General features: G+C 50.7%; 1 protein-coding gene across 3 annotated transcripts; it reads right to left on the reverse strand.

The window, feature by feature from the left end:
- Positions 1-1,211: 1,211 nt before the first annotated feature.
- Positions 1,212-27,097, reverse strand: LOC142019667 (protein PML-like). Of its 3 annotated transcripts, none has more exons than XM_075006827.1 (9): positions 27,043-27,097; positions 24,012-24,092; positions 21,890-22,424; positions 17,988-18,568; positions 16,819-16,883; positions 16,230-16,485; positions 11,022-11,077; positions 3,845-3,992; positions 1,212-2,126 (listed from the first exon to the last, which is right to left on the reverse strand). In XM_075006827.1, the coding sequence occupies exons 1-9, from the start codon at positions 27,074-27,076 to the stop codon at positions 1,552-1,554; spliced, it is 2,331 nt and encodes a 776-aa protein (XP_074862928.1). In that variant the 5' UTR covers positions 27,077-27,097; the 3' UTR covers positions 1,212-1,551. The 3 variants fall into 3 exon arrangements, with proteins under 3 accessions (XP_074862928.1, XP_074862926.1, XP_074862929.1); XM_075006825.1 differs by having other exon boundaries at positions 17,988-18,571; XM_075006828.1 differs by lacking the exon at positions 27,043-27,097 and having other exon boundaries at positions 17,988-18,571; positions 21,890-22,374; positions 24,012-24,141.
- Positions 27,098-27,334: the final 237 nt, after the last annotated feature.

Raw genomic sequence — 27,334 nt, forward strand, 5'->3', positions numbered from 1 at the left:
CAGGACTCTGCACTTCTCCTTGTTGAATCTCATCAGGTTTCTTTTGGCCCAATCCTCTAAGTTATCTAGGTCACTGTGGCTCTTATCCTTACCCTCCAAAGTATCTACCTGACTTCCTAGTTTAGTGTCATCTGCGCATTTGCTGGGGGTGCAATTCATCCCCTCATCCAGCTCATTAACATAGATGGTGAACAGTACTGGCCCTAGAACTGATCCCTGAGGTACTTCACTTGAAACCAACCACCAACCAGACATTGAGCTATTGACCACTACCCGTTGGGCCAGTCTGTCAAGCCAGCTTTCTATCCCTCTTACAGTCCATGTGTCCACTCCACACTTCCTTAACTTATGGGCAAGAGTGTTGTGGGAGACTGTATCAAAAGCTTTGATGAAGTCAAGGTAAATCACATCCACTGACTTCCCCACGTCCACAGAGCCTGTTACCTCCTCATAGAAGCTAAACAGACTGGTCAGGCACCACCTGCCTCTGGTGAATCCATGTTAACTACTCTTGATCGCTTCCCCTCTTCCAAGTGCTCCAAAATAGATTCTTTGAGGAGCAGGAAGAGGGGGGATGGATCAGGGACAGGCACTTGAGGAGAAGGGGCAGAGTGGGGGTAGGGACAGACCAGAAAGAGGTGAGACTGGGGGCACAAGGGAGGGGTTGTCCTGGTCCCCACAGTCCCCTAGATACAGCCCCCTAGGGACAACCTTGTTGCAGACACATTGCACCTTGTCTGCCTTTCAGCCTGTGGTACAACTGGGCCTGTGGGGCCTTGTTTTGACTGCAACCCTGTTTTACTGTCCCCCTATATTTTTCCCATTTTTCTCATTGCCTCCTCCGTAAATTGTTTCCCTTCCTGTATTCGTTGCACTTTTTTGGTGTGCGGTCACGTCTGCGTTCGCTCTGGGGGCACGGGAACAGATAGGCCTGGGGCGGAAGGGACTTTCCTAGCTGCACTCCCAATGTGTCTTCTCTTGGCCAGAGCTGGCTACAGAGCAGACTCCATCCTGGCCACAAGGGCACTAAAGTTACCAGAAGAAATGCAGCAGTGGGGTGACAGGAATATTTCAATGAGTGAAAGTCTGTCTGCGGGAAGTGGTGGCTGATGCACCCACCAGATATTCAAAGGCTTGGATAGCACATAGGCCCCTGTCCAGTTGTGCCATGGGCTGGATTCCAACCAGGAACACCTTAGAGATTCTCTGGTTCGGAAATGGTTTAATTGTTTACGGCACAGGGAGCACTGGGAACAGCTGGTGACTGGCACTTTAAAAGCATCTAAAGATACATAGCTCGGTAACGGCCTCACACAGGAGCTTGATGAGCTCTCCCTAGGAGAATGGAGAGCTGCTTCTAGTGAAGGTGCTGGTATTACAGAGCAGTGGCCTCCCAGATGCCGATGGGGATTTCGGCACTCGATTATCCATAGCAAGGAGACACCGGCAGGTGTCAACAATGAGCAGCCACAGGAATAATGATGTAACATCACTTGGCGCCTTAGGGCTTGTCCCAGAGGTGCCTGGGCACACGGACAGCCCCTTCTCCTGCTACAGCTCCTGCAGTTCACAGAGAACCATACTGCGCATTGCCAGAGTCTTTGCGGCGGATCTAGTGAGCAACTTCTCCTGCAGCAAAGGCTGAAGAGACGTGTAAGACTCCAGGTTACAATGAGAGAGTGTTCGTCTCTGATCAGGCTCTGTGTGTATCTCCAGGAGTTCACACAGGTCCCTCAGTGCCTTTGCCGATGCCAGAGCACTGCTGTCATTCAGCGGCTTGTGCAGGTACAGCCTCGTTAGGTTCTTCATTTTATAACGACCAAGTACGGGAACCTTTTCCTTAATCCAAGGTAGGGTGTCCAGGTAACCAACAACGGTTGTGCAAAATTCCCATTTCTTGGCAAAAGAATCCAGGGCTTTAAAGAGAACAGTGAGCGCCGGTGCCCAGAAATTATAGACAACTAAGATGGGCGTGGGAACAGAGTGCAGGTAGCAGAGAAAGTTTTTCAGCCCTGTCTCAAGGGAGATGCCTTGGGCGAGCAGAGTGAGCACAGACTCTGGGGTTTGAATCAGAGCCTTGAAGCTGCTTTCTCCGTTCACTGCAGCCAGCTGAGTGATCATCTGTGCTGGAGAAGGAAATGGCAGAATCAGGAACTTTCAAGACATCTAACAGCATCTAACGCAGGGAGAACTGGGACATGGGGAGCTGAGAAAAAGGGGCCGCATGGCTCAGGGGTCTCAGTTTGTGTCACACTCTGGTAGTGGGCAGGTGGTCCCTACACTGTCTGTAGAGCTTTGCCTTCTGTTTGGGATATCTAGGCATAAGGTAGCCTTGGGGGCTGGGGCATGTCTCCAGCAGTCTGCCCTGCTGTCTCCTGTCCAAGCAGATGAGCATGCGTGTGCATGGAGCTAAACGAGGCCCTGGGCACAGAGAGGGTACCAGGAGGCTGGTTTTCGATCAGAACACCCAGCTGACAAGGGAGCTTGCTGGCTCCAGGCAACGTCACTGGCTGGGCTGTTAGAAGCCCACTTGGCAGCACAGTGTGGCTAAGGCAGAGTCCCTGCCTGGTTTAGCTCTGCATGGCTCCTGAAAGCAGCAGCATGTCCGCCCTCAGACTCCCACATATGGGCTGCCAGGGGACTCTGCACACTGCCCCTGCCTAAGTGCCAGCTCTGCAGCTCCCAATGGCTAGGGACTGCAGCCAGTGGGAACAGTGAGGGTAGTGAATGCGGACAGGGCCTTGCACAGAGCCTGCACATTAGGAGCTGCTTGAGGTAAGCCCTGGCTGGAGCCTGCATCTCTGAGCCACATCCCCCATGCGCCAGCCCTCCGCTCCACCCTGATCCCCCTCCCGCCCTCAGAATCCCATGGTCCCAGCCTGGAGCACCCACCTGCTCCCGAGGCCCATCCCAGAGCCTCTACCCCCTGCTTGAGCCCTCACAGTGTCTGTAACCCAGCCCCTGGCACAGTCCAGAGCGCCCTCCCATACCCTGAGCCCCTCATTTCTAGCTCCACAGTTGAGTCCTCACGCCTGCCCCCCCGCCCAGAGTCTGTTCCCCTCCCACCCCCAGACCCCTGCCACAACCCCATCCCATACGCTGAACCACTCAGCTCCCCCCACCCCATCGTTCAAAGCCCCTTCTGCCCTCAACACCTCAGCCCTATTCCAGGGCCCTTGCCCAGTGCCAGCCCTCTGAGCCAATCCAGGGCTAATGCGCAGGAGAAGGAGGGTGGGGAGAGTAAGCAGCAGAGGGAGGGGCGGGTAGGGCTGTTCTATTTTGTGCGAGGAGACAGGTGGCCACCCCAGTAAGAGGTGGGCCAGAGTCCAGTCCTTACTAAGCGGAGGAAACATGCCAGCAAAGTGTGCTGTGCCCCTCTGATGGCTGGTGACTCACAGAGGATATCAGCCCCGCTGCTGCCTCCTGTTAATGGGGTTAGCTCTTTAGTGCAAGGGCAGGGTTAGGGCTGTGCTTTGGAGCTGGAGGGCTCAGGTTCAGCGAAGACTCAGCCAGGGTCATTAGAGTAACTGGCTGCTCTGTAAAGCACCTGGTCCTCGTAGTGGCTGGCACTACAGGAATATCCTGGGTAGATGGATAAACAAAGTAGGAAGAGACCTGTGCCTAGCACAGAGTGACAGCCTCAGGGTTTTCGTGGCACTGGAGGCTGAGTTGCACAAAACCTGGGGTGACAGCATGTGCCCAGTCAGTCGGTAGGAACTGCAGGAGGAAAAGCTCCTGGGGATGGGTTAACAGCAGGGAAGGTGCTATCATGGAAGTTCCTATCCTTTGCTTGCACTGTGCAGGTTGTCTGCTCTGAGATTCTCAATGAGCAAAGCAGACTCACTCTCTTTGTTGACCTTCATGTCGAAGAACACCAGCGTGCTTCCCCCAACACCACCGCTGGCCACGACCCCAGAGCCTGGCACACTGTTTTCCCATTCAGACTGCAGGTACGAGGAGGAGTCCTTGCTGTCTCCCAGCACTTTGGAGAACTGCAACAGAGAACCAGAAAGAATGTACCATGCTCCCAGTAGTGCCAAGAATCAGCCAGCTTCATCTGCACTAGGAGGTAGCCTGTGCGTCTGCTGAGAGGAGGAAAGGGAGGTTGGGCAACAGCATGCAAACTGGAACACTGCTTACAGTCCTCACTCGGCCGCCAGTGTCAGCACAACCAGAGCAAGTAGGGAAGACAGGGCCTGGTCCGGAGCAAGCAAAGCAGCGGAGTACATGACATACAAACAGATGCCTGCGGGCTAGAGCCATTCTCACACACGATGGGAAGGGTCGCCTGGAATGCAAGGGGTCGGGATTGGAGGAAAAGACAAATTCCGAGTATCTTTGGTGAGGGTTCTGCGGGGTTAAGTGGTCTGTTGTGATCTTGCCCCAGTTGTGAGTGAACAATGCAAGACACCCCAAAGGTGGCACTGAGGAGGGTTCGCAGTTCTTGATTGTGATGTCTAAACTGTGTCTTGGCTTGATAGTGGGCCAGGGCAGAGGGGGTAGCCCTGGCAGATGCTGTAGGTCTGAATCACCGTTGCCTATGGGGAGAGAGGGGTGCATAGTGATGCTGACAGCATGCGGCTGTGGGTGGAACAGCTGGTGTGTCTGTTTGTGTCAGAGAGCTGGAATGTAGATCCCCGTGGAGTGCAGGCTTGCTCTAGAATCCTTCAGCGAGTGAAGGACCTAGCCTGTTTTGGTAGAGAACAACTAGTGCTCATCAGAGGGCCTCCTGAGGAAAGCTGGATGACTGTAGCCAGGAATCTCATTGCATGATGATGCGCAGGGCGAGGGCGTGCAAAGATAAGCCTGTGGTGTCGATTGCTGCTTGGAGGCCACCAGGTGCCTTGCTTCCACCAGGGCACGAAACTGCTCTTTCTTTTGAGCTTAGCGTAGCTCTGAAAATCATATTTAGCCAGCAGAGCCTTGTGATTTGCAAGCTGGCATTGCCATGCTGCCAAGTAGACCTGTTTGACCAGTGCTTTGATGCTCAGTCCGGAGCACTGGATTTGGTGTGTCCCAGTGCACCCATTCCAAGGCTGCTTGCAAATCCAAAGGGCTGGGTGGGTGAGTGGAAGGGAGAAGAGAAGGTCCATCCCTTCAGCTGGTGCAAAGGACTGGCACTTTGCATATTTTGGCAGGGGGTACAGGAAGTTGGAGAGGGGCTGAAGGACAGCAGCATTCATGGGCCGTCCTACTTGTGACTGTCTCTGTGATTGAAGCATGTCTTGAAGTTGGTGATCCTGGTCCTGGACCCCCTCTAACATGGTGCCCACAACCACAGCTACCCTTTGTAACCGGATCTCTCGTGCTTGTGACCTTTGGGCAGTGGGTGTGGTGGAGGGGGTAGGAATGAGGATTTCCTGAGATGGATGGCAGTGGGAAATTGTTAAATGCTGGCCTAGAAGGAGCAATAGCAGTTCAGTCACTGGAGTGGTAGCTCACAAGCAAGCCATGGAGAAGGTTCCGTTGTGAGAAGGAGCCCCAAACAGCTAGTAGACATGGGGATGTCCCTGGAAGCACTGGAGAACCTCAGTGATATTTGTAGGACTGGCTGGACTGACAGGCATGAAGGGAGGGGCTGAATGGGCAGTGCATGAGCTGGAAACCAGTCCAGACAGGTGGATGCTGGGAAGACTGGTAGTACCACCAGATCCCTTTTGCACTTTACTTTGCCCTCATTATGGGGAGCTTAGGAACGGGGGGTGTGGTGTGGCACTTGCCTACTCACTCAACAAGGCCTGGCTCGTGGATGGAGTGCTGCCCTCGATGGGACTTGATCCAACGCCCACAAGAATGCTGCATGCCCCGTGTCTCGTTCATCCTTGACTGCTGGTACTGTTGGAGCCAGGCCGTGGGAAGCCCTGGAAGGATCGTTCACTGGCGCTGCAGTGATGGCTCTAAATTGCTGTGTTCACACATTCTATGACCTCCTGCTTACGCCACTTTCAGAGGTGAGGGTCCTGCACTTCCAGAGTCCATGTGGGGGCGGGGGTGGCAGGTGACTTACAGGTCTTGCAATGAGTCATGCTATGAGCCTCCCCACTGCAGTGTAGGTAACATTGGTGCGAGTTGCTCACTGAGAACAAGTGGAGGCATAGAACAGTTTTTAAACCCCAGAATGGGGTGCACAGTCCCTGGCAGAGGGAAAACACCCCACAAATGGAGTAAACCATCTCTAATTAAGCACACTAACTAACACGTACTCTTACCATGCTGTGCAAGCACACAACAGACAAGAACTACATCAAATGGTGAATAGTGGTCGCCTAAGTCACACAGGAACAGTGGTTCTGACTCCAGCCATGTAGCAGTAGCAGGGAACTAGTGTGGTGTTGACCCATCCAGCATTACACAGCCTCAGCTGGGAGCACTTGATACATAATACATGTCTGGGTCAATGGACATGGCTAGGACAACCCTCCAACTCTGGCTATGGCGTGCACCAGCACCTGCATTTGAAACACAGGCACCACCCTTTGAAGAGGTAAACTCATAAGCACTTCAGCAACGTCTGCTTGCGCTAAGTCTCTGCTGATCAGTCACCATGCATGGGAGCTACTCCAGGTCTCTAGGCTCAGTCTGAATGGAGCTGCAGACAGGGCTTCCCCTGTGGAGAGCCCATAGTGACACAACTCACCTCACGGACATCTGCTGGAGTCCTTCACTAGCTGCCTGCAGGGTGGGATACAAGTGTCACTTATGTAGGTGAGCTTAACACTATCTGTGCCTTGGGGTCGCTCTGCTGTTCTCTTAAATCTGCTGTCACTTTCATTGCTGTTCCTGGTGTCCACTGACTTGGGGCAGTGGCCACCTCAGCCATTGCCCATGTGCCTGACACTTTGGGCAGCTTGCTTCTTCCTTTCCATGCTAACAGCGACTAACTATTTATTGCATCCTGTGGAAATACCCACTGTGGGGCGCCGAGGCCTCACCAGAGCCAGAGAACAGCACTTTACAAGGCAACAGGGCCACTAGATTAGCAATTGTCCCAATTCACGCTCCACCTGGTGGCTGGGATTTCCAAGGCAGTCTGAGGGAGTCAGGTGGGCAAGTCCTTTGAAAAGCAGAACATGCTTGTGGAGGTTCTTAGACAGGAGTGTGGTAAGAATGACTTCAACAACATGCTCAACACCTTGCGTGAAGAGCCAAAGCACTCCGACTACTGAGCCTATGGAGAAGGGGATTCATGGGTACAGTCAGTGGCTGGAGAGGTGACCCATGGAGTATGGCACAGTCTTGCTACATAGCTCTTCATACGTCCAAAGCATTGAACAGAAGCTACCCTAATTAACCTCCCCGCACCCCTTTGAGACGAAAAGGATGAGTATCCTCATCCCCCATGTGACACGTGGGGAAATGCAAATAAAAGATGCCGTGAGTCAAGAATGAAGCGATTGGAAGCCTGGCCCCTGCAAGTCCTACTCCCAGGCTTGTTCCTCCAGACCACGCTGCCCAGGGGCGAAAATGCCAGAAAGTGTTGCTAGGCTTTACCAGAGGGCAAGGGGTGCAGGAGCAAGCACTGGAAGAAGGAATGGAGTGGACATCAGCCCCTTGGTTAGCCTGGGCCCAGACCCTATTTAGGCTGAATTCACAGGTGGAAAAGGAAAGAGGAATTGCAGAGAAACTGAGTACGGAAGAGGGCAGTGAGTTTTTCTTACTGTGAAAATCGTTTTATTGAGGTTAACAAGAGCGACTTACACCCCTGCACTATTCCATCACACAAAAGCGCCTCCACATTACAGTCCCCAAACCATGGCCTCCATCCCAAGCTAATATCCAACCCTTTCCACAGAGAACAGGCCCCTTCCCATCCCGCTGATTCCACTGCTGTTTATTTATAAGAACAGCTGTCACTAGGATTTGCACATAGTTAAATGTACCAAGACTGCTGTGGGATTTTAGTATTGTTTTCAAAGTAGAGGGCAGGTGGCACCATTTCCAAATGTTGTATGGAAATTTAGCTACATAACTACAATTAAAGTTTCTACACACTGAACCACTTATCGCCTATCCCATGCATTAAAGATGGGCCCTATTTTATAGACCCTACACAACTGCTCATGTTGATCCATCAAACTACAGAAAACCTCGTTTGCTAATGCTTTTATACATCCAGCTCCAACGGCAAAAGACAGTCCAGTGAAGGCAGTGCAAAGACTCCCTCTGGTGTTGATTGCTTTGCATCACACCTAACTTTGCCTTCAGCAGAGCCAGTTCAGTTTGGAACAAACAATCTCTGACAATATTGCTTATCTTTGGCCTATGCTAAAAATTCTCTTCTTCCTGAGGCTTATAAAATCAACAAGGTTCAGCCCCCTAGAGACTTCAGTGAAACTATCTGTAAATGTAACATGCTTAATTTAGTCATTCTCAAGTGAGCTTGTCAGTTTCTTGACATGACGCAATTTGGTCTGCAGATCTTAAGTACTCTGCCTGTTTCTTGAGCAGAATGGGTAAATTCCTTCAGTTGGAGATACTCGTCTTTTAACTCTGAGAGTGCAGCGCAGCATGAACATTGGCAGAATCGTTGACAAAGTCATCCTTAAAACAAGTGAAAAACAGGAAAATTCTAATGCAGACACACAAATCTGTGATGTTAAACACGCCAGACTTCAAACCATCTGAACCAAGTACCTGTAAACACAGCCTGCAGTGTTAAATCTCAATGAGACAAGAAACAAGGCAACTTTGACATTTGTCCCTAATTCTCCTCTCACTTATGCCAATGTCATTCAAGAGCGAGAGCCCTGAAATCAATGCATATCAAAGTAAAAGTGACAGAAGAGAGTGAAGAATTAGTTCCTCTGCATTTCAGTCGTATTGCGTTACACAGAGCACTTCTGACGTAAACTAATAGGGTTGCCCAGTACCACATGCTCCAATAACTCACAAACAGCTGAAGTGAAACATAAAATTAAAGCCTACATTTGTCTGTGTACCATTGAAAGCGCAACCGGAACTCAATCTTATCTGGATCTGGTGCTGCTAGCACCAGTTTTGATAAATGATTTTCATGCAGTTTAATCTGTAGTGTAGCACAGCGCTGCTTTCCCATGTAAGCTTGAAGAAATTAGTTGGGGATCATACTCCTGCATTCTATAAGGATATTTCCTCCTATTTAATTTTATGCTAGTGTCATCAATAAAGAATAACACCGGAACTTCTCGATGTAAATGATGTAGAAATGTGCTGGAGTACCAGAAAAAATTCAAATGGATGGGATGGACACAACTGGAAACATTAAATATAGAGGAGATGTGCAAAACAGCCAGGATCTGTATTAAGAGATGTAGTAGTGTCCTTAGCCTCTCTTGGAAATTCCAGGCCAGCAGCAAAATGTGGGCCTGAATCCAGATCTTTACTTGTTTGGAGGCCCTCTTCATTTAATCACGTACGTCTCTTGCAAACCAGGAAAAGAAAACACCCAGAAAGGAGGAAATGAACTCTGAGAGAGGCGGATGGTCACACGCAGTGAGAGGGCCACTTCAGATGTGCCAGCTGAAGAACCATAGTTGCACGTGGAGTGAGACCATTTCAAAGTACTCACTGGCCTGTCCTTGCAAGACAAAATGATGGCGAATTATAGCAGCATTCATGGAGCACGTGGGGACAGGTCCCCCTATACCTGCACCTGGGTAGCCAATTGCACCTAGGCAGCAGGGGCGGACCAGACCGGAGTGGTAGTCGTTCACACCACTTTTCACAAAGGTGAGTGATGTCAGAAGATGTGACCGAATCCAGGCCTTGGTGGAGCTCCGTGGCTCATGGCATTGGAGTTACAACAATCGGGCGATGGGAGATGAGTCCAGAGGGGGTTTCCAATAGCTAGAGGGCACCAAAGCATTGGTGAGGGCTGTCCTTGCTGTGCTGTGCTGTGCTGTGCTGTGCTGTACTGGGGTGAGAGAGGTGATCTGCCTTACTTTTTCCATACTCAGTCAATGAAGAGAGCGTGTCTGAGATGCAGTGACATCTTGGGATAGATATTGTCTGTGTGGCTCTCTGGCCTTTCAGCAAGGATGAGTTGGTCTCTTTTGGCCAACATTTAGCTATCTGTTTCTCCCTCAGCCCAGAGCATTGTGCTTGGACTAGATGCGCATGTGCTTGCCTGTGACTTTATCTACAGTCCAGAGCCATCTATTCCTCCTTAGGTCAGTGTCTGATACCGGTCACCGGAGAGAGGCATTGCAGAATAACCCTCTGCAAAGAGTACTTTACAGGGTAGGGCATGATCACTATTTCTATATGGCAAATGGGAAAACAGGCACAGGATGCTGATGTGACCCAAGAACACACAACAGGCCGGGAGCAGAGCTGAAAATTGAACCCAGGTCTCCTGAGTCTTAGTCCAAGGCGCTACTCATTAGGCAACACTACCTAGGAGTAAGCCCAGGACATGTCAAATGCATAATGCCGCTGGTGAAGGGGAGGCATGTGCCTCGCTGGGAAGGAGAAAGGAGGTGTGTGGATCACTGGGAACAACAGTCAGGAGATCTACAACTGGCTTTATTTTGAAACCTCACTTAGTCAACTAGAAGGGAGCTAAGGACCTGTCCTTGCTATGACCAGCAGCAGGAGCTCAGCCTATTGTGGTGCATTGAGAAATGGCAGAATGGCTGGGGGAGGAGACAGCGAGCAAGCCGAGGATGAGAACTGTTGCTGAACAAACACCAGGGTGATCAAAGGCTGCTCAGAAATGTTCCAGCTGATTGAGTTATGGGGTGAGGAGCTGAGAGAGAGAGAGAGAGTCCCAGAGAAGAAGGATAAAATTACACCTGCCTGAGGACTCTTATCCAACTAAGGAGATGTTTTCTTGCCCACACCTAAGAATCTGGAAAGGAATGTAATCCTTAGGGCATGCCAGGCCTTCAGTGCATGGCCCCACAACCCTCACTGGACTGTGATGCCAAGGCGGGTGGCAGGAGCCATTGAGCTCACAACAGGCAGTTGCTGGGCTCTGTATTGTTGGAACAATAGATACTGTAACCCAGTCACTGCAGATGATGAGCTGTTATTGCACTTACCATGACAGTGTCCTCGTCAGTATCTTCAGAACTGCTTATCAGGATGGTGGAGTCCTCTGCAAACAGACGAGAGGGAGTCAAGGGCCCGTTCCAACTGGCAGAGTGTGAAAGCCCCTGGGAGCTTGTGCAGAAAGGGGGACAGGGCAGAGGAAAAACTGGCAAAGCAGAGTGGATCCCTCCTCCGCCACCCCATGCCTGGGTCCCTCCCAAGCCACACAGCGCTTGCCCAGGCCATAGAAATGCCACCTAGCAGGCTGGCAGAGGAACGCTGCATTCGCACGCACTCCCGTCTGGGGTGTAGCAGCAAGAGAGTGGCAACTCCCTTTGCTGCTGTGTGCGGTGACTTTCCTGTTGGCCCCAGCAGACGTCCTTCTCATCTTGACTAACGCTCTGTCCCTGCTTCTCCCCCACTCCCTCCCAGAGCTGGAAGGCCGTGCTCTGAATGTGCTGGGAGGGAGGGGGAGGAGCAGGTAAGTGTGGGGCTCTGGCATGTGAAAGGCAGGGGGTGTGGGGCCACGTGGACGCAGGTGGAACCCCAGTGAGCCACAGGCTTCTGCAGCCCACCAAGGTGAAGAAGGGCCACTCATGCAGCCCAGCCACTATCCCTCTTGCCCAGCCCTGCTGTTGATCATGGCTTCTCCACCTGTGGCTCAGAGCCCTAGCAAGGGGGTAAGGAACAGTTCGGGGATGTGGTGGGTAGAACTTACCTTTTTTGGCTAGATGGGAGAAGTCTTACAATTACTGGAAGTGGGGTGGTTGCTGAAGTATTTTGTAACATGGGGTCATGCCATGAAAGAGGCTGAGAAGCCAGCTGCTCTGCAATCATTGTACTGGGTCCATCAATGGACACTTGAGTTTGCTTGTTTAAGTGCCAACTCCTTTGATTTTGATTGGGCTGCTGTGACAACTGGGGAACCCAACCCTTCACTCTGGGTTAAGGTGTCTTGGCTAAGCACGTGTCACTAACAGTCCATTCAGACTTCTGATGGCTCACCGGGTGTGTTACCTGATGGCCGGGTATGTGTGGATGCACTCAAGTGTTTGTCTTTGGGTGGGTGGGGGAGAGTGCACTCATGCCTCAGACACTGCTAGCATTGAAACCTCTTTCCGCTGCTCCCCTGCATTCCAGGTGCCAGTGGGAAGCTGCCTTATTCCATGAATAGTGTCCATCCTCTCTGGAATACCTTATGTTTTTTTCTTCCCCTTCCCATTCCCTCCACTTGTGGGTCAAGGGGATTCTCTTCTGCCTTTCCTCCTAGTCCTCTTTGCAGGACTTCACTATGGAAAACAACCTGGGAGGCTATTTGCACCAGTGATGCTACACCAAACAAAGTTGTGATGGATTACGAAAAGCCGCAGGGGCTGAGGTTGCATTTTTAAATACAGTAGAACCTTGAGATATGTGCACTCAATTTGTGCATATCTCAGGTTAACACAACTTTAAGTGGCAGGGAGCTGGCACTGGGCTCCAGGCTGCCAGGTGCCAGCTCCCCTCCACTCAGAGGAGTGGGAAAACTGATCAGATGCTGCGCTGGTCAGTTTCCTGGCTCCTGTCGGGGGCGGGGGCAGCCACAGCCACACACTGACTCTTGGCTGCTGCCACTGACAGGAGGGGGAGAAACTGACCACCACAGCAGCGCTGGTCAGTTTCCCCTCTCCTGTGAGAAGTGGGCAGCCCAGAGCCAGGCTCTCAGCTCCCCACCACTCTCAGGAGATAGAAAACTGACCAGTGCTGCTGCAGTGGTCAGTTTCCCAGTCCCCAGGTGTGGCAGGCTGACACCTGGTTCCCAGCTCCTCCCGACTTGCACAAAATTTGAGTTACGCAAGGCTGCCCAGGAACCCAACCTTCACGTAACTCGGGGGTCTACTGTATGTCCACCAGAAGTCCTTACTGCAATCCCTGTCTGTGGTCTGGGATGGAGATAGGGTTGCTAACAGTCTGATGGCACAAACCCAACCACCCTTACCATGTCCCCTGTTCTGAGGCCACACCCCAACCCACCCTTCTCCAAGGCCCCACTTCCCACTCACAACATCCCCTCTCCCTCCAACTCACTTTCTCCAGGAAGGGGCAGAAGATTGAGGTTCAGAGTGAGGGAGGGTGCTCCACTGTGGGGCAGGTGGCTGGATGCGGGAGGGGATGAGGGCTCTGGGAGTCAGGTTACCAAGCCTCCCGTGTTGGCCAGGGGTCTTCTGGAATTGGATTCAGTCTCCCAGTTGCTATTGTAAGAATTTCAGAAGATTTTAATAAGCCCAAATCCAGTCAGTGGGGGTGATGTGGTGGGGCAGAGGCAGGTTCCTATCTGGGGCAGGGCCCTGGGATGCAGAAGGGCATGCAGTGTGCTGCGTTCTGGGAGCTTAGGTTGGGGAGGGGCTCAGGACTGGGGCAGAGACTTGGGGTACAGGAGGGGTGCATGCTCTGGTTAGAGGTTGCTTACCTGGGGCAGAGTCAGGGACCCCAGTGTTTCCTGATAACCTCCCCTCCCCGCACCCTGGAAAATTCTCTGATTCAGAAACATAAAAAGCCATTTTTTGTGCTGTTACAGTGAAATGTTGTGCTTTAGTTTCTCTAGCCACAATCTGACCAGATATCAGCCAAACATAATGTTTTTATTGACCCGTTTAAAATTTTTAAGCTAGCAGCCTGAGCCCTGTCACCTGGGGCTGGCAGCCAGAGCTCCGCCTGTTCTCCTGATTATCCACATATTTGATTATCCGATCTGGCCCTGGTCCCACATAATTGGGGTTCTACTCTACATAGTATTTTTCTTAAAAGGTAAAAATGAAAGATTTTTTCTGTGAAATACAAATTCCATATATTCTCATAGCAAACAGATTTCTCAGAACCCTGCTTCTCAATATTAATTAATAACAATTAGGGCTGTGAGGCAATTTAAAAGATTAATCATGATTAACTGCACTCTTAAATAATATAGAATACCAGTATTTGGGTGTTTTCTACATTTTCAAATATTGATTTCAAGACAGAACACAAAGCATACCATGCTCACTTTATATTTTTATTACAAATGTTTTCACGGTCAACACAAAAGAGATAGTATTCTTCAATTCACCTAATGCAAGTACTGTAGTACTATTTATCACAAAAGCTGAACTTACAAATGTAGAGCTCTGTACAAAAACCCTGCATTCCAAAAGGAGAACGATGTGAAACTTTAGAGCTTACAAGTCCACTCAGTTCTCCTTCTTGTCCTGTCAGACAGACAAGGTAGCTCACGTTTGCAGTAAATAATGCTGCCTGCCTCTTGTTTACAATGTCACCTGTTGCATTTAGCATTGCAAAGTATTTACATGCCACATGCCCTACACATTCATGTCCCTTCATGATCCAACCACCATTCCAGAGGACATGCATCCCCACTGCTAACGGATCAGTTAGGTATGATCCCGAGCGGAGCAGGCCAATGCATGTTCATTTTCATCATCTGAGTCAGATGCCGCCAGCAGAAGGTTGATTTTCTTTTCTGACAGTTCAGGTTCTGTAGTTTCCACATCAGAGTGTTGGTTTTTTAAGATTTCTGAAACTCTGTTCCATACCTTGTCCCTGAGATTTTGGAAGGCACTTCAGATTCTTAAATCTTGAGACAAGTGCTGTAGCTGTCTTTAGAAATCTCACATGGGTACGGTCGAAGTGTTTGTCAAATCTGCAGTGAAAATGTGCCTAAGCAAGGTGCTGGGTCATCACCTGGGACAAATGTAACATGATATGTACAGTAGAATGTGGGTAAAACACAGAGCAGGACACGAAGTATTGAGTCACAAATTTAATTAATGCATTATTTTTTAGGGAGCATCATCAGCATGGAGGCCTCCTTTGGAATGACGGCCAAAGCCGAAAGGGGTATATGAATGTTTAGCATATCTGGCCCTTAACTACCTTGCAACACCTGCTAAAAAGTGCCGGGTGAACACCTATTCTCAACTTCCAGGTGACATTCTAACTAAGAAGCAGGCAGCATTATCTCCCACAGATGTGAAAAAAACTTGTTTCTCTTAATGATTGCCTGACAAAGAGATAAGACTAATTGCACTTGTAGACTCTAAAGCAGGTATCAGTAACCAAAACAGCAGGAAGAGCCATTTTTTCCAATTCAGTAAAAAAACTCCATCGTTCCAGAGCCATAATGCATGTGAATACTAGACAGTTCTTAATAAGTAACATCAAATCAAAGCTTTTGTAACCCCTGGTTTAAGAACAGTGTGCACACAATGATTTGTAATGAGATACATGTTTGCAAACCATTACATATTCTATTTCCTCACACTTCACATGTACCACTGTCTTCTCGATTTCCACTCCCAAACCCGCTCTCTTTCTGGAGCACACTAGGGGGAGTTATCCAATGTTTGAAGATCATATATCGTTTGCTATTTAGATAGGAGCTGTTCATTTTGGGGCTTTTAGAAGTTCACTGTTTATTGAAAGTAATCAGGAGGATTGTGGGTTTTTTTTTTAACTTTCCAATCAGCATCAGGAATCACAAAGAAGTGCTTAAAGAGTTCCAAGTGGTTGTGGAACTGCAGGTTGCAGACACCCGCTCTAACGCTTTACGTCCATTTATTTTGAGTACAGTTACGTAACAATCTACATTCGTGAGCTGCACCTTCATATGAGAGATTGCACCACTTGTGTGACATAAATTGTATGAGCTACACGGAAGAATACTATTTTATCCATCAGTTTTAGAGTCCAAATATTTGTAACAAAAGTCATATAAAGTGAGCACTGTACATGGCACTCTGTGTTGTCATTGACAATGTAGAAAAAGGTCTAAATACATAATAAAATTCAGCTGGTATTCTATTGTTTAGCAGTGCAATTAAAACTGATTAATCACTATTAATTTGTAATTGTTATTAATTGTAGTTAATTGTAGGAGTCAACTCAATTAATAGGTCTAATCATAATAAAACAGTCCCTTTTTAAAAAAAACTACGATGTTGGCAACTGTAGCTGGGTTTCAGTCCCGTGCCCTTTCCACTAGGGTGCACTGCCTTTGACTTGCTGCCTCCATGAGCAAGGAAGGTGCAAATTACAAAGCCAGAAATGTGGAGTGTGAAGCAGTGACCTCTGCTTCACAATCCTGATGTTCCTTTCAGGACACATCTGACTGCTTTGGCTCAAGCTGCCCTTTCCAGATGCCCCAGGGTGGCCTCCCCACAAGGCTCCAGATCAGCCCTACTTACCTTGATCTCTGGGCTCAGAGTGGGCGCATCCCAGCTCTTGTGTGAGCAGGGCTCCCCTCGCCACAAGGGCCCCTCCACAGTCTCTCTTGGGCCCAGAGGTGCTGGGCCCAGGCTGCAGGTCGCAGTCTGGCAGGCCCTGGTGGAATTTGTGGGGTGATCTCTCTAGTGCCTCAGGCTGAGATTCAAGCTTCAGCACCTTGGCTGGCGTCTGGATGGCTTTTTCTGCTTGGCCTGGGTTCCTCTTCCATGGGGCAGCCTGGAGGAGGAGAACAGCCCTTAAGCAGTGTGGGGATTGGGACGTTGTGGGGCAACCTTGACACCAGTATCACACGTCTCTGCTCTGTTTCTGACTCCCGGTACAGTCTCACTCAGGGGCTCAGCACAACTGGGAGGTGCCATGCTCGCCTCCCCTGCTGGGCCTTAGTGGGAGGGATGGGGCAGCCGTGCCCTGAGCAATGCAGAATTGGTCGTCCCATGCTCCTTCCCCTGTTCAGCACTCCTTAGCACCCACAGACACTCTGCCAGGGCAGCAGGTAGGAGCAAGCTCAGAGGGAGCCCTGCCCTACCCAATGCAAACAGTGCATCTCACCACGTCCTTAGCTGAAGGCACGTCAGTCACTGGAGCTGCAGAGACAGTGGCACAGGAGGCAGCATCTGCAAAGGAAAAGACTGAGCTGGGCGGCACTGCAATAGCTCCCAGAGTGCTGGTTACAGCCATGGCAGAATGTCTCCATGTCCTGCCAGCAGCTGTGCTGGGAGTGGCCTTGGCAGAACGCCTGAAGCAGTAAGATTGGGCTTGCTTATTTTAATCCCCCATCCATCAGCAAGAGCTTGGCTGCATGTTTCTGACTGAGCCAGGAGCACAGGTACCTGCTCCATTGGCCTGGGGTCCAGCAAGCAGAACCACAGCAGTGACCAGAATGTCATAAAATCTCAGCTAACCATCTTCATACTGCACAGGCAGCTGGGACACAAACCGCCGAGTAGCACTGCCAATGGATCGGCCGCACCACTGGTGGGACTGACTGCAGTGTACGTACATGGAGAGTGGTTCTGGTCACCTGGCAATGATGCAATGATGTGGGACGGGCCTCAGCTGGAGGAGGTGGTTCTGTGCCTTTGACAGCTGGAGGCTCTGCTTTTGGGAAACAGCTTCCTGTTTCTCAGGGGCAAGACGTAGGTCTTACGTCATCGACCTAGCTGATTGGGGAGCTCAGTCACGTCCGCACAAGCTGGAGTCTCCATTGTACCCCACCTCAGGCCATCCTTTAAACTAGAAGGTGCAAAAGGCACAGACCCAGGAGCCACTGGCATGCACTTTGCACTGGTGGGAATGGCAGACCCAAAGCAAGAGGTACTGAGAAATCAGGCAAATGGAGCCAAGGCGGAAGGAGCACATTTCACATCACCTCCTGCCAGCCTGAACTTTAGACTGCCATGAGCTTAATGAGGACAGTTACTCAAAGATGGCAGGGATTCCCGCACACTTGGGAGACACTGATATTTCCTGGGTTTTAATGTAGTTGCCCCAAAGTGTAACCTCTTCCCCTGATTTCTCGAGCAGCATTTTACAAGAGGGAAAATTGTTTGCCCCGTTTTCAATGTATCGTTATTAGCAATTAGCAAGGCAGGGTAGATGGCACATTGAAGGAGGCCACCTCGCTTGTCAGTCAGTAACAGCATCATGCAGCTATGCCCTCACCTCACCTTTCGTCACCCGATTTCACTCCAACAAGAGCTGGACAGATTAGGTCTTACCTCTCTCCCCAGTCACTCTTTCAAACAGAGCTTGGAGTCTCGCTTTGCACTCAGCAAAGTCTCCAGCCTGGACACTGGCTCCCACCAACATGGGCTGCAGCTTCCTGAGCTCCTCCAATGACCCCTTGATGACGGGATGCATGTCCATCACCTCCTGGTCCGATGCATACAGATGCATCTTCTCCACCAACTGCTCACTGGCCCTCATCCTTTTGAGCACGGCTTCGGTCTGCTTCAACTTCCCCTCCAGCTCCTCGTTCCCCTGGTGGTGCTTTCTCTCCACCATCTCCAGCAGCTCCTGCCCCTTCTCTCGAATCAGCTGCACCATCTGCTCGACTCTCTTTCGGATCAGCTCCTGGGTTTCGTTCCTCACCTGGTCCATGTGATCAGCCTTGTCCTTGAGGCTGTTATAGGCGTCATCAAAATGGGCCTTTTTCCTCTTCAGCTCTTCACTGAGTTGCCTCATCTCCTCCTGCCGCCGATCAATTTCTGCCTGGATGTTGCAGTAGAGCTTTGAGTGCTCGCTATCCAGGAGCGCGCAAGCACAGCACAGAGGCTTGCAACACCCTTTGCAGTAGATGCTGCTGATACAAATATGTACAGTTTAATTCAAATGCATCCCAAGAAGTCCCATCTTTCCCACAGCTCATCATTTCGGCTACAGCTGGAGAGCTGACTAGGCCTTTGGCTGTAGCCACCTCCTGAGCTTTGTGGTTTGAGACAGTCAGGAATTTTTCAATTAAACTTTTTCATCAGAAATGCCAGTTAGGCCCAAGTAAAACCATTCACAAACAGGGCTGGACCTGACAAATTTCCTGACTCAACAAAAGGTCAAGAGGCATTTCAAAAGTTTTAGTTTCATTTCTTCAAAGTGAAAAATTCTAGTTTTCTCATCCAAAATAATTGTTAGAAGAAATTTCAGCTAATTATACAACAACGAGAGCTTTATAATAAAAAAGAAAAATAAGGTTAAAAACTAAACAAAATGTTTCAATTCACCTGAATAGAGCCAGCGTTTCATATTGCAAGTAACACTGAGATTTTGACGTTTTGACCCAGTCCAGGAGGAGGCAAACATTTTAAATTCTCCATGTTTGTGGGAGGGAAAACAATTTCCTACCCAGGGCTATTTTGATGTGGTGGTGGGGCTCAGGGCTCAGGGGAGAGAGAGAGAATGAGAGCAGGGATAATGGCAGCCATCCAGTGGAAATTCCCTTCCTATTTGGGGGAATTCCTTAAAGATACTCTGGGCCAGATCCTCCTCAGCTGGTGTTGATGGGAGTGGTTGTGCTGAGATCGCTGGAGCCACTCTCATTTACGTTAGGTAGGAAAGAGGTGTTTTTCAGGGACACCAGAAGAGGAACAGTCTCCAAAGAGGAGATGAATGGGGAAGCGCTGCAGGCCACTGCAGTCACCCAGAGCCTGGAATCTACTAGGGGATCCGTGAAGAGCTATTTGTAGAAGTTGGCAGTTTGCTCTTGTTGAGAAATGGGATGTCCCTGGCTCTCCAATTCCATCTCTCCTCCCACAAAATTGAGAGCCACGGCACAGAAAGGCTGAGACTCACTCGAGGTCATGCACAGTCGGGGGGAGAGCAGGGATTTGACCACCCTGCATCTTCCAGGCCCCAGTCCAGGTCCCTAAAACCTGGACTAGCCCCCCATGCAAGGAGATACTGCTACAGCTGCAGGAGTGGTACTAACGGTGTCAGCTGCAGCACACCCAGGGCTCCATCACTGTTTTCACCTTGCTGGTTACGCCGAGCAGATCACCATGCGGCCGTGAAAATCCCTGATTCCCATTTGCCACAAGCACTGATTCAGCTGCACCCAGTGAATGAGCAAGTCAGAGTAGCCAACATGTCTGTGCAATGCATGTTTCTCATTCGCAGTAATCTCACCAGGCCAGATTCTGATCTCCATCACAACGGTATAAAATCAGCATAACTCACTAGTGACGACAAAGCCATTCTGCATTTGTAATGGTGCAAGTTGGATCAGAATCTGGCCCATTCGAACAGACACGTAGAGCCTGAGACATGGAAATGTGATGTGAGTCTTTCTCTTCCTGCCCGGTCTTGCTTCTTTTCATGCCCGTCATTTTTCAGTTTGACAGCATCCCAATTAACCAAACCCTGAAGTATGATTTTAAAGGCTACAAGCAACCTAAGAAACAGGGCTGAGAAGATGGAAGGAATAAACAAACCATTGTCCTCTAAGAGAACTAGGAATCTCCTGACCAGGGGTTCACTGACAGAGGTTTGTAGTACTAGTAGTTGGAATATTTGCAATAACTTACTACACTCGTCTGTTATATTTGCCTTACCATGAGACATATCATAGAATCATAGAAGATTAGAGTTAGAAAGGACCTCACGAGATCACCTAGGCCAAACTCCTGCTCAAAGCAGGACCAAGTCCACCTAAATGATCCCAGCCAGAACTTTGTCAAGCCTGGTCTGAAAAACCTCTAAGGATGGAGATTCCAACACCTCACTAGGTAACCCGTTCCAGTGCTTCACCACCTTTCTGGTGAAATAGATTTTCCTAATATCCAACCTACACCTCCCCCTCTGTAACTTGAGACCATTGCTCCTTGTTCTGCCACCTGTCACCACTAAGGACAATTTCTCTCCATCCTCTTTGGAACTTCCCTTCAGGTAGTTGAAGGCTGCTAGCAAAGCCCCCTTCATTCTTTTCTTATGCAAACTAAATAAGCCCAATTGCCTTGGCCTCTCCTCATAAATCATGTACCTCAGCGCCTTAAATCATCAGCTTTGCCCTCTGCTGGACTCTCTTCAGTTTGTCTGCATCCTTTCCGTAATGAGGCCGCCCGAATTGGATGCAATACTCCTGATGTGGCCTGAGCAGCGCCTCTTAACATTTTTATACAGTTGAAATGGGGTTACAGTGAGCGTCAAAGGCAGCTGCTGGTTGTCGGTTAAATTCTGAGAACACTTGGCTGTAAAATTGCAATATAATATTGCAGCTCTTTTAATAATTATAATGAAGTTCATATAATTAAAAACAAAAACAAAACAAAACTTCACCGATCATGATCAGTGTCATACCACTGATATTCTGAAATCCATCTTTCTGGACTTCCTTGCCACAAACTCTATCAGACCATGGGAATCCAGATTTGATACTACTTTCTTCTCAGTGAACAGAAGAGGAAGTCCACCCAGCCTCTCCTGAGATACAGTTGGCGGTAAGTAGTTCTTAATAACTTTTAAATTGGAAAAGCATCACTCCCTGAAGCCACCATAACTGGGATTGTCAGCAAAATCCTGCACGCTTTTGCTGTGTTTGGGAAGGCACTGCCCAGTGATTTAAGAAAGTGAAGGGCAGTGCTTGTTCCCCTAGGGATGGACTCCAAGTTCTGTTTTTTCTATTTGTCTCTGTGCCTGCTAGTGCCAGCCACTGTATGCCGGCTGGGGAAGAACAGGTGTGTTGGAATACAGGGCTGAGGCGCACTGGACCCCTGGAGGAGCAGCAGAGTGAAGGGGTTTAGAGGTGCACTGGCAGATGTGGGTAGTGCTATGTCATCCTCACCCGAACCCCTCAATCTTTCTCCTCTACCCTCCCACCCATCCCCACTTATCTCCCTCTCCCCCTAATTTATCCCCCGCTCTGACTCCTGCTGCTGGTCCCTGCCCAGGAAGCATGCACATGCTTTATTCCCCCCTGCCCCCAGAGACATTAAATTCTCATCAAAATCAGCTTGTCAGCACCCATGGGTCATAAATTACAGCACCCTATGGGCACATATTGCAAAACTCCTTTTGCCTAATGCAGTTGGGATTGACTTTCCTTCGCTGTGTTAACTGGGGGGAGGTGAGTTCACCCCCATTGAACAGAACCAAAGGAAACCAGACTGGTATAGCAGACTGATATTCTTACCTTGTGATGTAGTCCTGGTTGTTGTGGGTGGGATTGGAACAGAAGAGGGTGCTGGACCTCCTGGCTCCCTCGAGGAACTGTTGGGCAGATTCTGCACTCAGCTCCCTCACCTTCCTGGTTTCATGGCTTTTCTTCTTCGAGAACCACTGATGTGCCTCAAAGCATCTGACGCAAAAGAACTCCTCACACTCAGAGCACCAGAACTCAGCCGGATCCCTGCAGAGATCACAGATCAAGTCTCTGTTGCTGATAATCTTCTGGTAGATGCTCAGCTTGGTCTGCAGCTTGGCAAAGAGCAGGTTGGCCTGGTCTGGGATCCCGCTGGCTTGTGGGATGGGAGTCTGGCAGATGGGGCATTGGCCAATGGGCTTGTTCTCTTCCAAGCACTCGGTGCACAAGGTGTGAAGGCAGGAGAGGAGCTTGGGATTCCTGGGTTCTTTCTGGCAGCGCTGGCAGAGCAGGAACTGGAATTCTTCCTCCATGGCCTTTGGGAAAGAAAAGGAGAGCTCGCAGGTCACACACAGCGTGTGCTGCCCTGCAGCGAGCCCCAGTGAGTGATGGAGGGTGAGGACGTGTCTCTACGTAGCAGTCGTAACATTACTGGATACCTGTGTAGTGTATTTTTACACCCTTCTATTTTCCCAGGGAGAAAAGGGGAAATGTGGCTGTTCTGAGTGTCGTACAGCCTGCGTGAGAGGCAGACAAGGCCCAGAAATAGCCTATGGGACAGCAGCACATCCTGCCGCACCTAGCCCTGGAAAGCAGCAGCGGGGCTAAGACGATCAATGGCTCAGAGACTATACAGAAGACAGCCAGTGGGGAGGAGGGGGGCGGGGGTTCTGGTTGTTAGGGTCCAGCCAATCAGAGCTTCTTAGGCTATTGTAAAAGGAGCTGCAGTGAAGACCCTATTGCTGGAGCCCGAGGAGTGCAAGGAGTACTCCTGGCTGGCCAAAGGGAACTGTACCCTAACAGATAGCTGGGCACTAGCAAGGAACTGGGGCAAAGAGGAATAGCTCCAGGCTGGCTGCTGGACCTGAACATCGCAGAGTATGGCCCCAGAGGGTGCTTTTTCAGCTGAGAAAAGAGGAGACTAAGAGGAGATATGACAGAGGTCTGTGAAATCATGACTTGTGTCGGTAGAGTAAATAAGGAAAAGTTATTTATCTACATTTGCCCAAGAACTAGAGGTCACCAAATTAAATTAATAGGTAGCAGGGTTAAAACAAACAAGTATTTTTTCACAAAATCTACAGTCAACTTGCGGAACTCCTTGCCAGAGGATGTTATGGAGACCAGAAATTCAACAGGGTTCAAAACCGAACTAGATAAGTTCATGGAGGTTAGGTCCATCAATAGCTATTAGTTAGGACAGGTAGGAGAATGGTTCTCCAGGCTCTGTTTGGCAGAAGCTGGGAATGAGCAAAAGGGGAGGGATCACTTGATGATTTCCTGTTCTGTTCATTCCTCTGGGTTATCTTGTCTTGGCCACTATCAGAAGATAATGGGTCCTAGGCTACATGGACCTGTGGTCCGACCCAGTCTGGCCATTCCTGTGTTTGTGTGTGTTGTATGGCCTTGTTTCCAGAAGTTTGGGCAGCTTTTGAGACCCACTTCAGGTGTGGTTTTTGAAAAATCTGGCAGTCTGTTGCAATACAGCTTTGTCAGGCTGGGCCTCTGGGATCTCACTTGGTGAGAGAAGTAGACAGGCAGGAGAGAGAGAAGCATAGGTAGGCTGCCAGCTCTGAGAGCTAATGCCACCGGCCTGTGCTGGGAACTAGATCCACCCTCAGTGTTTTTGGGATAGCCCCAAGTTCACAGCTGGCCTGCTGGCCTCATTGCCGGAAGTCAGTGGGACCCTCCAAAACGCCGGGTGCGTGAGAGAGGGCCACGTTTTGCCCTCACATGCTGGCACCAAGGTGTCACGGAAGAGTGATGGGCGGAGACTGGGCCGTGGTTCCCATGGCTGTTGTGCTGGCCAGGGAAGCAGTGTGTTTCTGCCACAGCAGGTCTCCCAGAAATGCCTTCCAGAAAGCAGGAGCTGGGGTTGTCTCCTGCAGGGGCATCCCCCTCCCGCCGCCACCTGCGCAGCTGGGGAACGGGACGCACTCGCCCCAAGACATACCTGCAGTGGGAACGGGCTGCTCCTGCCACGGTGCTTGGGACGGGGCTGCTGCTGTGGTCAACGAAGAGGCAAAGGCACTTCCTGCAAAACAGAAGCGTCACAGCTACTTTCAGTTTCTCTGAGATACTTGCAGGGAGGAGGAGCTGCAGGAAGTTTCCTCTGTTGCCAAAAAAGGCGGAGTCCTTCCCGTCCCTACCACATAAGGTGGGAGGGAAGGAACAGCTGGCTGCAAGGCCAGGCAGGCCCAGTTCCCTGTCTGCCTGTCTCAGCCTGCAGCATGGAGGGGATAGGCCTTGCCTGGCTGCTGTGCCAGCCTGCTTGCTGTGCAGCAGGCTCATCTCTGATGGAGCCAGCTGCTGCCTGCAGTGAGGTTTGCAAGGGCCTGGCTTGCCTCTGTGCCCAGAGTTACCACCTCTGAGTTTTCCTGGAAACGACCTCTCTCTTCTCAGGCAGCCCCATGCATGGGAATGAGAACGGCTGGCTGCACCCATCTGGGCCTGCTCGAGCAATGGGAGCATGGACTGAGAGCCTGGGGCGGCTGTGGGAAAGCACAGGGCGGTCTGAGGGGCTGGGAGGCATAGAAGAGCCTGGAGCTGTCCCTGCTTCAGCCTCTGTCCCAAACTTCCAGTAACAGCCCAATCTGCCCGATTCGCCTTTCTCACCCTGGTCTCTCCCTTGCTGCCCAGACCCCCTGCCCACCAAGCTAGCATGAGGCTTCAGCCACTGCTCTTCCCCACCCGATGGCTGTCTCTCACCCCCCTGGCTGTTCCCCATTGGGCCAGGCCAGCAGGGGGATGGCCCCAGTGCTGCCCTGCTTCCCTCCAGGGACTACGGGATGCAGTGGGGCAGTCTCTGCTGCTTGGCTGGCAGTGAGACGCAGTCAAGGGCAAGACAGGGCATCATGTCAGATGGCTGGCATCCTTGCAGGGAGGTGTGCTCTAGGACACCAGGTCATAGCATCCTAGCACCATCCAGCCCATCCCTGACAGGTGTCTGTTTAACCTGCTGTTAAATATCCCCAGCGATGGAGAGTCTATAACATCCCCAGGCATTTTATTCCACTGTTTAGCCACGCTGACAGGTCGGATGTTTTTCCTAATGTGCAACATAAACCTCCCTTGCTGCATAGACTCATAGAGCCCTAGGGCTGAAAGGGGCCTCAGGAGGTTATTGCGTCCAGCCCCCTGCCCAAAGCAGGATCAACCCCAACTAAATCATCCCAGCCAGGACTTTGTCAAGCTGGAACTTAAAAACAGCTAGGGATGGAGATTCCACCACTTCTCTCAGTAACACATCCCAGTGCTTCACCTCCCTCCTGGGGAAACAGATTTTCCTAACATCCAACCTACACCTCTCCCTCTGTCACTTCAGACCATTGCTCCTTGTTCCGCCATCCATCACCACTGAGAACAGCCTCTCTCCATCCTCTTTAGAGCTCCCTTCAGGAAGTTGAAGGCTGCTATCAAATCACCCCTCAGTCTTCTCTTCTGCAAACTAAATAACCCCAAATCTCTCAGCCTCTCCCCCAGGTCATGTGCTCCAGCCCCCTAATAATTTTTGTTGCCCTCTGCTAAACCTCCTCCAACGCATCCACATCCTTTCTATATTGGGAGGGCCAAGAACTGGACACAATACCCCAGATGAGGCCTCCCCAGTGCTGAACAGAGGGGAACAATAACTTTTCTAGATCTGCTGTAAATGCTTCTCCTAATGCACCCCGATATGCCATTAGCTTTCTTGCCTATAAGGGCACGCTGACGCATATCCAGCCTCTCATCCACCATAATCCCCAGGTCCTTTTCCGCTGCACTGCTACTTTGGCAGTCGGTCCCTGGCCTGTAACAATGCTTGGGATTCTTCCAGCCCAAGTGCACGACTCTGAACTTCTCCTAGTTGAATCTTATCAATTTTCTTTTGGACCAATCCTTCAATTTACCTAGGGCACTCCGGACCCTATCCCTACCCTCCAATGTATCTACCTGACCCCCTAGCTTAGTGTCATCTGTGAATTTGCTGAGGGTGCAATCCATCCCTGCATCCAGGTCATGAATAAAGATGTTGAACAAGAGTGGGCCTAGATCTGATCCCTGGGGCACGCCACTTGAAACCAACCACCAGCTAGCCATAGAGCCATTGACCACCACCCATTGGGCCCGACCATCAAGCCAGCTTTCTATCCACCTTACCGTCCATGTCTACACTTCCTTAACTCATGGGCAAAGTGTTGTGGGAGACTGTATTAAAAGCTGGACCTGTCCCAGGGGAGCGGGTATTACTCCCCACTCAGCGTGCTGCAGGTGTGTATATGGGCAGAGCTCTCCAGTGGAATGAAGTGGTGACAAGTGGTAGGTTGGGGAACCTTATTTCCATGGGATTGAACCCCTTCTTGTCTCTGTACTGAGGTTCAGGCTGGCGAGTGTGTGTGTGTGAGTGTGTGTGTTGCGGTGGGGTCCGTTATATCAATCCCATTGTCAGAACCAGTGCTCCTCCCACCCCCAATGGCCCAGTCAGGATCCTCCCCTACCCTCTGTCTCTCCCTGGGAACTCCCTGGTTCCTGTCCCACAGCTCAGCTGCAGGGGAAAGGAGAGTGTAACAGCCTTGGGCAGGACTCCCCCTATAGGGTCATTCAGGAGCAGGAGATGGGGTGGGAGGATCAGCCAGGGTCAGAGTGATGGGTGACCCCAGGGATAACTTGGCAACTGAGAACAGACTTCCCCCACCCACAGCCCAAACTCCCTGTGCTGGACTACTAGTGGGTGTCACTCACCCTGTCATCTCCTGGGCCTGCCTTTGGGGGTCCCCTTGCCAGCATTCCCATTAGACGGTGACACTCATTACTCCAAAGGGGACTCACCCTCCCACAATCCCAATCCCGGTCCCTGCTGCTTAGGGCTCGCCTGCAGAAGGGAACCCCGCAGCACAGCCAGCAATGCCCTCCTGCTGCTGCTCCCGCCCCTTGAGGTCGGAGGGAGGCCCCCCCATGGCAGATGGAGTAGTTCTGACACCGTAGGAAGCAAACCTCCTCCCCACCTGTGCTGCAGCCAGCACTGTTCTCAGTGCCCATGTGACGCAGCACACCAGGAAGGGCTCCTCTGCTCATTGTGTGCCTGGCAGGAGACAAACCGGTTCCCCGAAAGGTGCTACAAAGGGAGCAGTGGGTGGGGGCAGAAGAGCTGTACAGCTGTACACCCCCAGCTGCACCCTGGGGAGGGTTTGCTCCTAGCAGCCAGAGGAGGGGTTGGCTCAGCGTGCTGGGGAACAAGCTCTTAATGCTGCTCGGTGGTGGCTCACCTCCATCCGCAATGATCTTTGCTCTATGGCT

Source organism: Carettochelys insculpta, chromosome 12 (assembly GCF_033958435.1).
Source record: "Carettochelys insculpta isolate YL-2023 chromosome 12, ASM3395843v1, whole genome shotgun sequence".
Taxonomy (NCBI): domain Eukaryota; kingdom Metazoa; phylum Chordata; order Testudines; family Carettochelyidae; genus Carettochelys; species Carettochelys insculpta.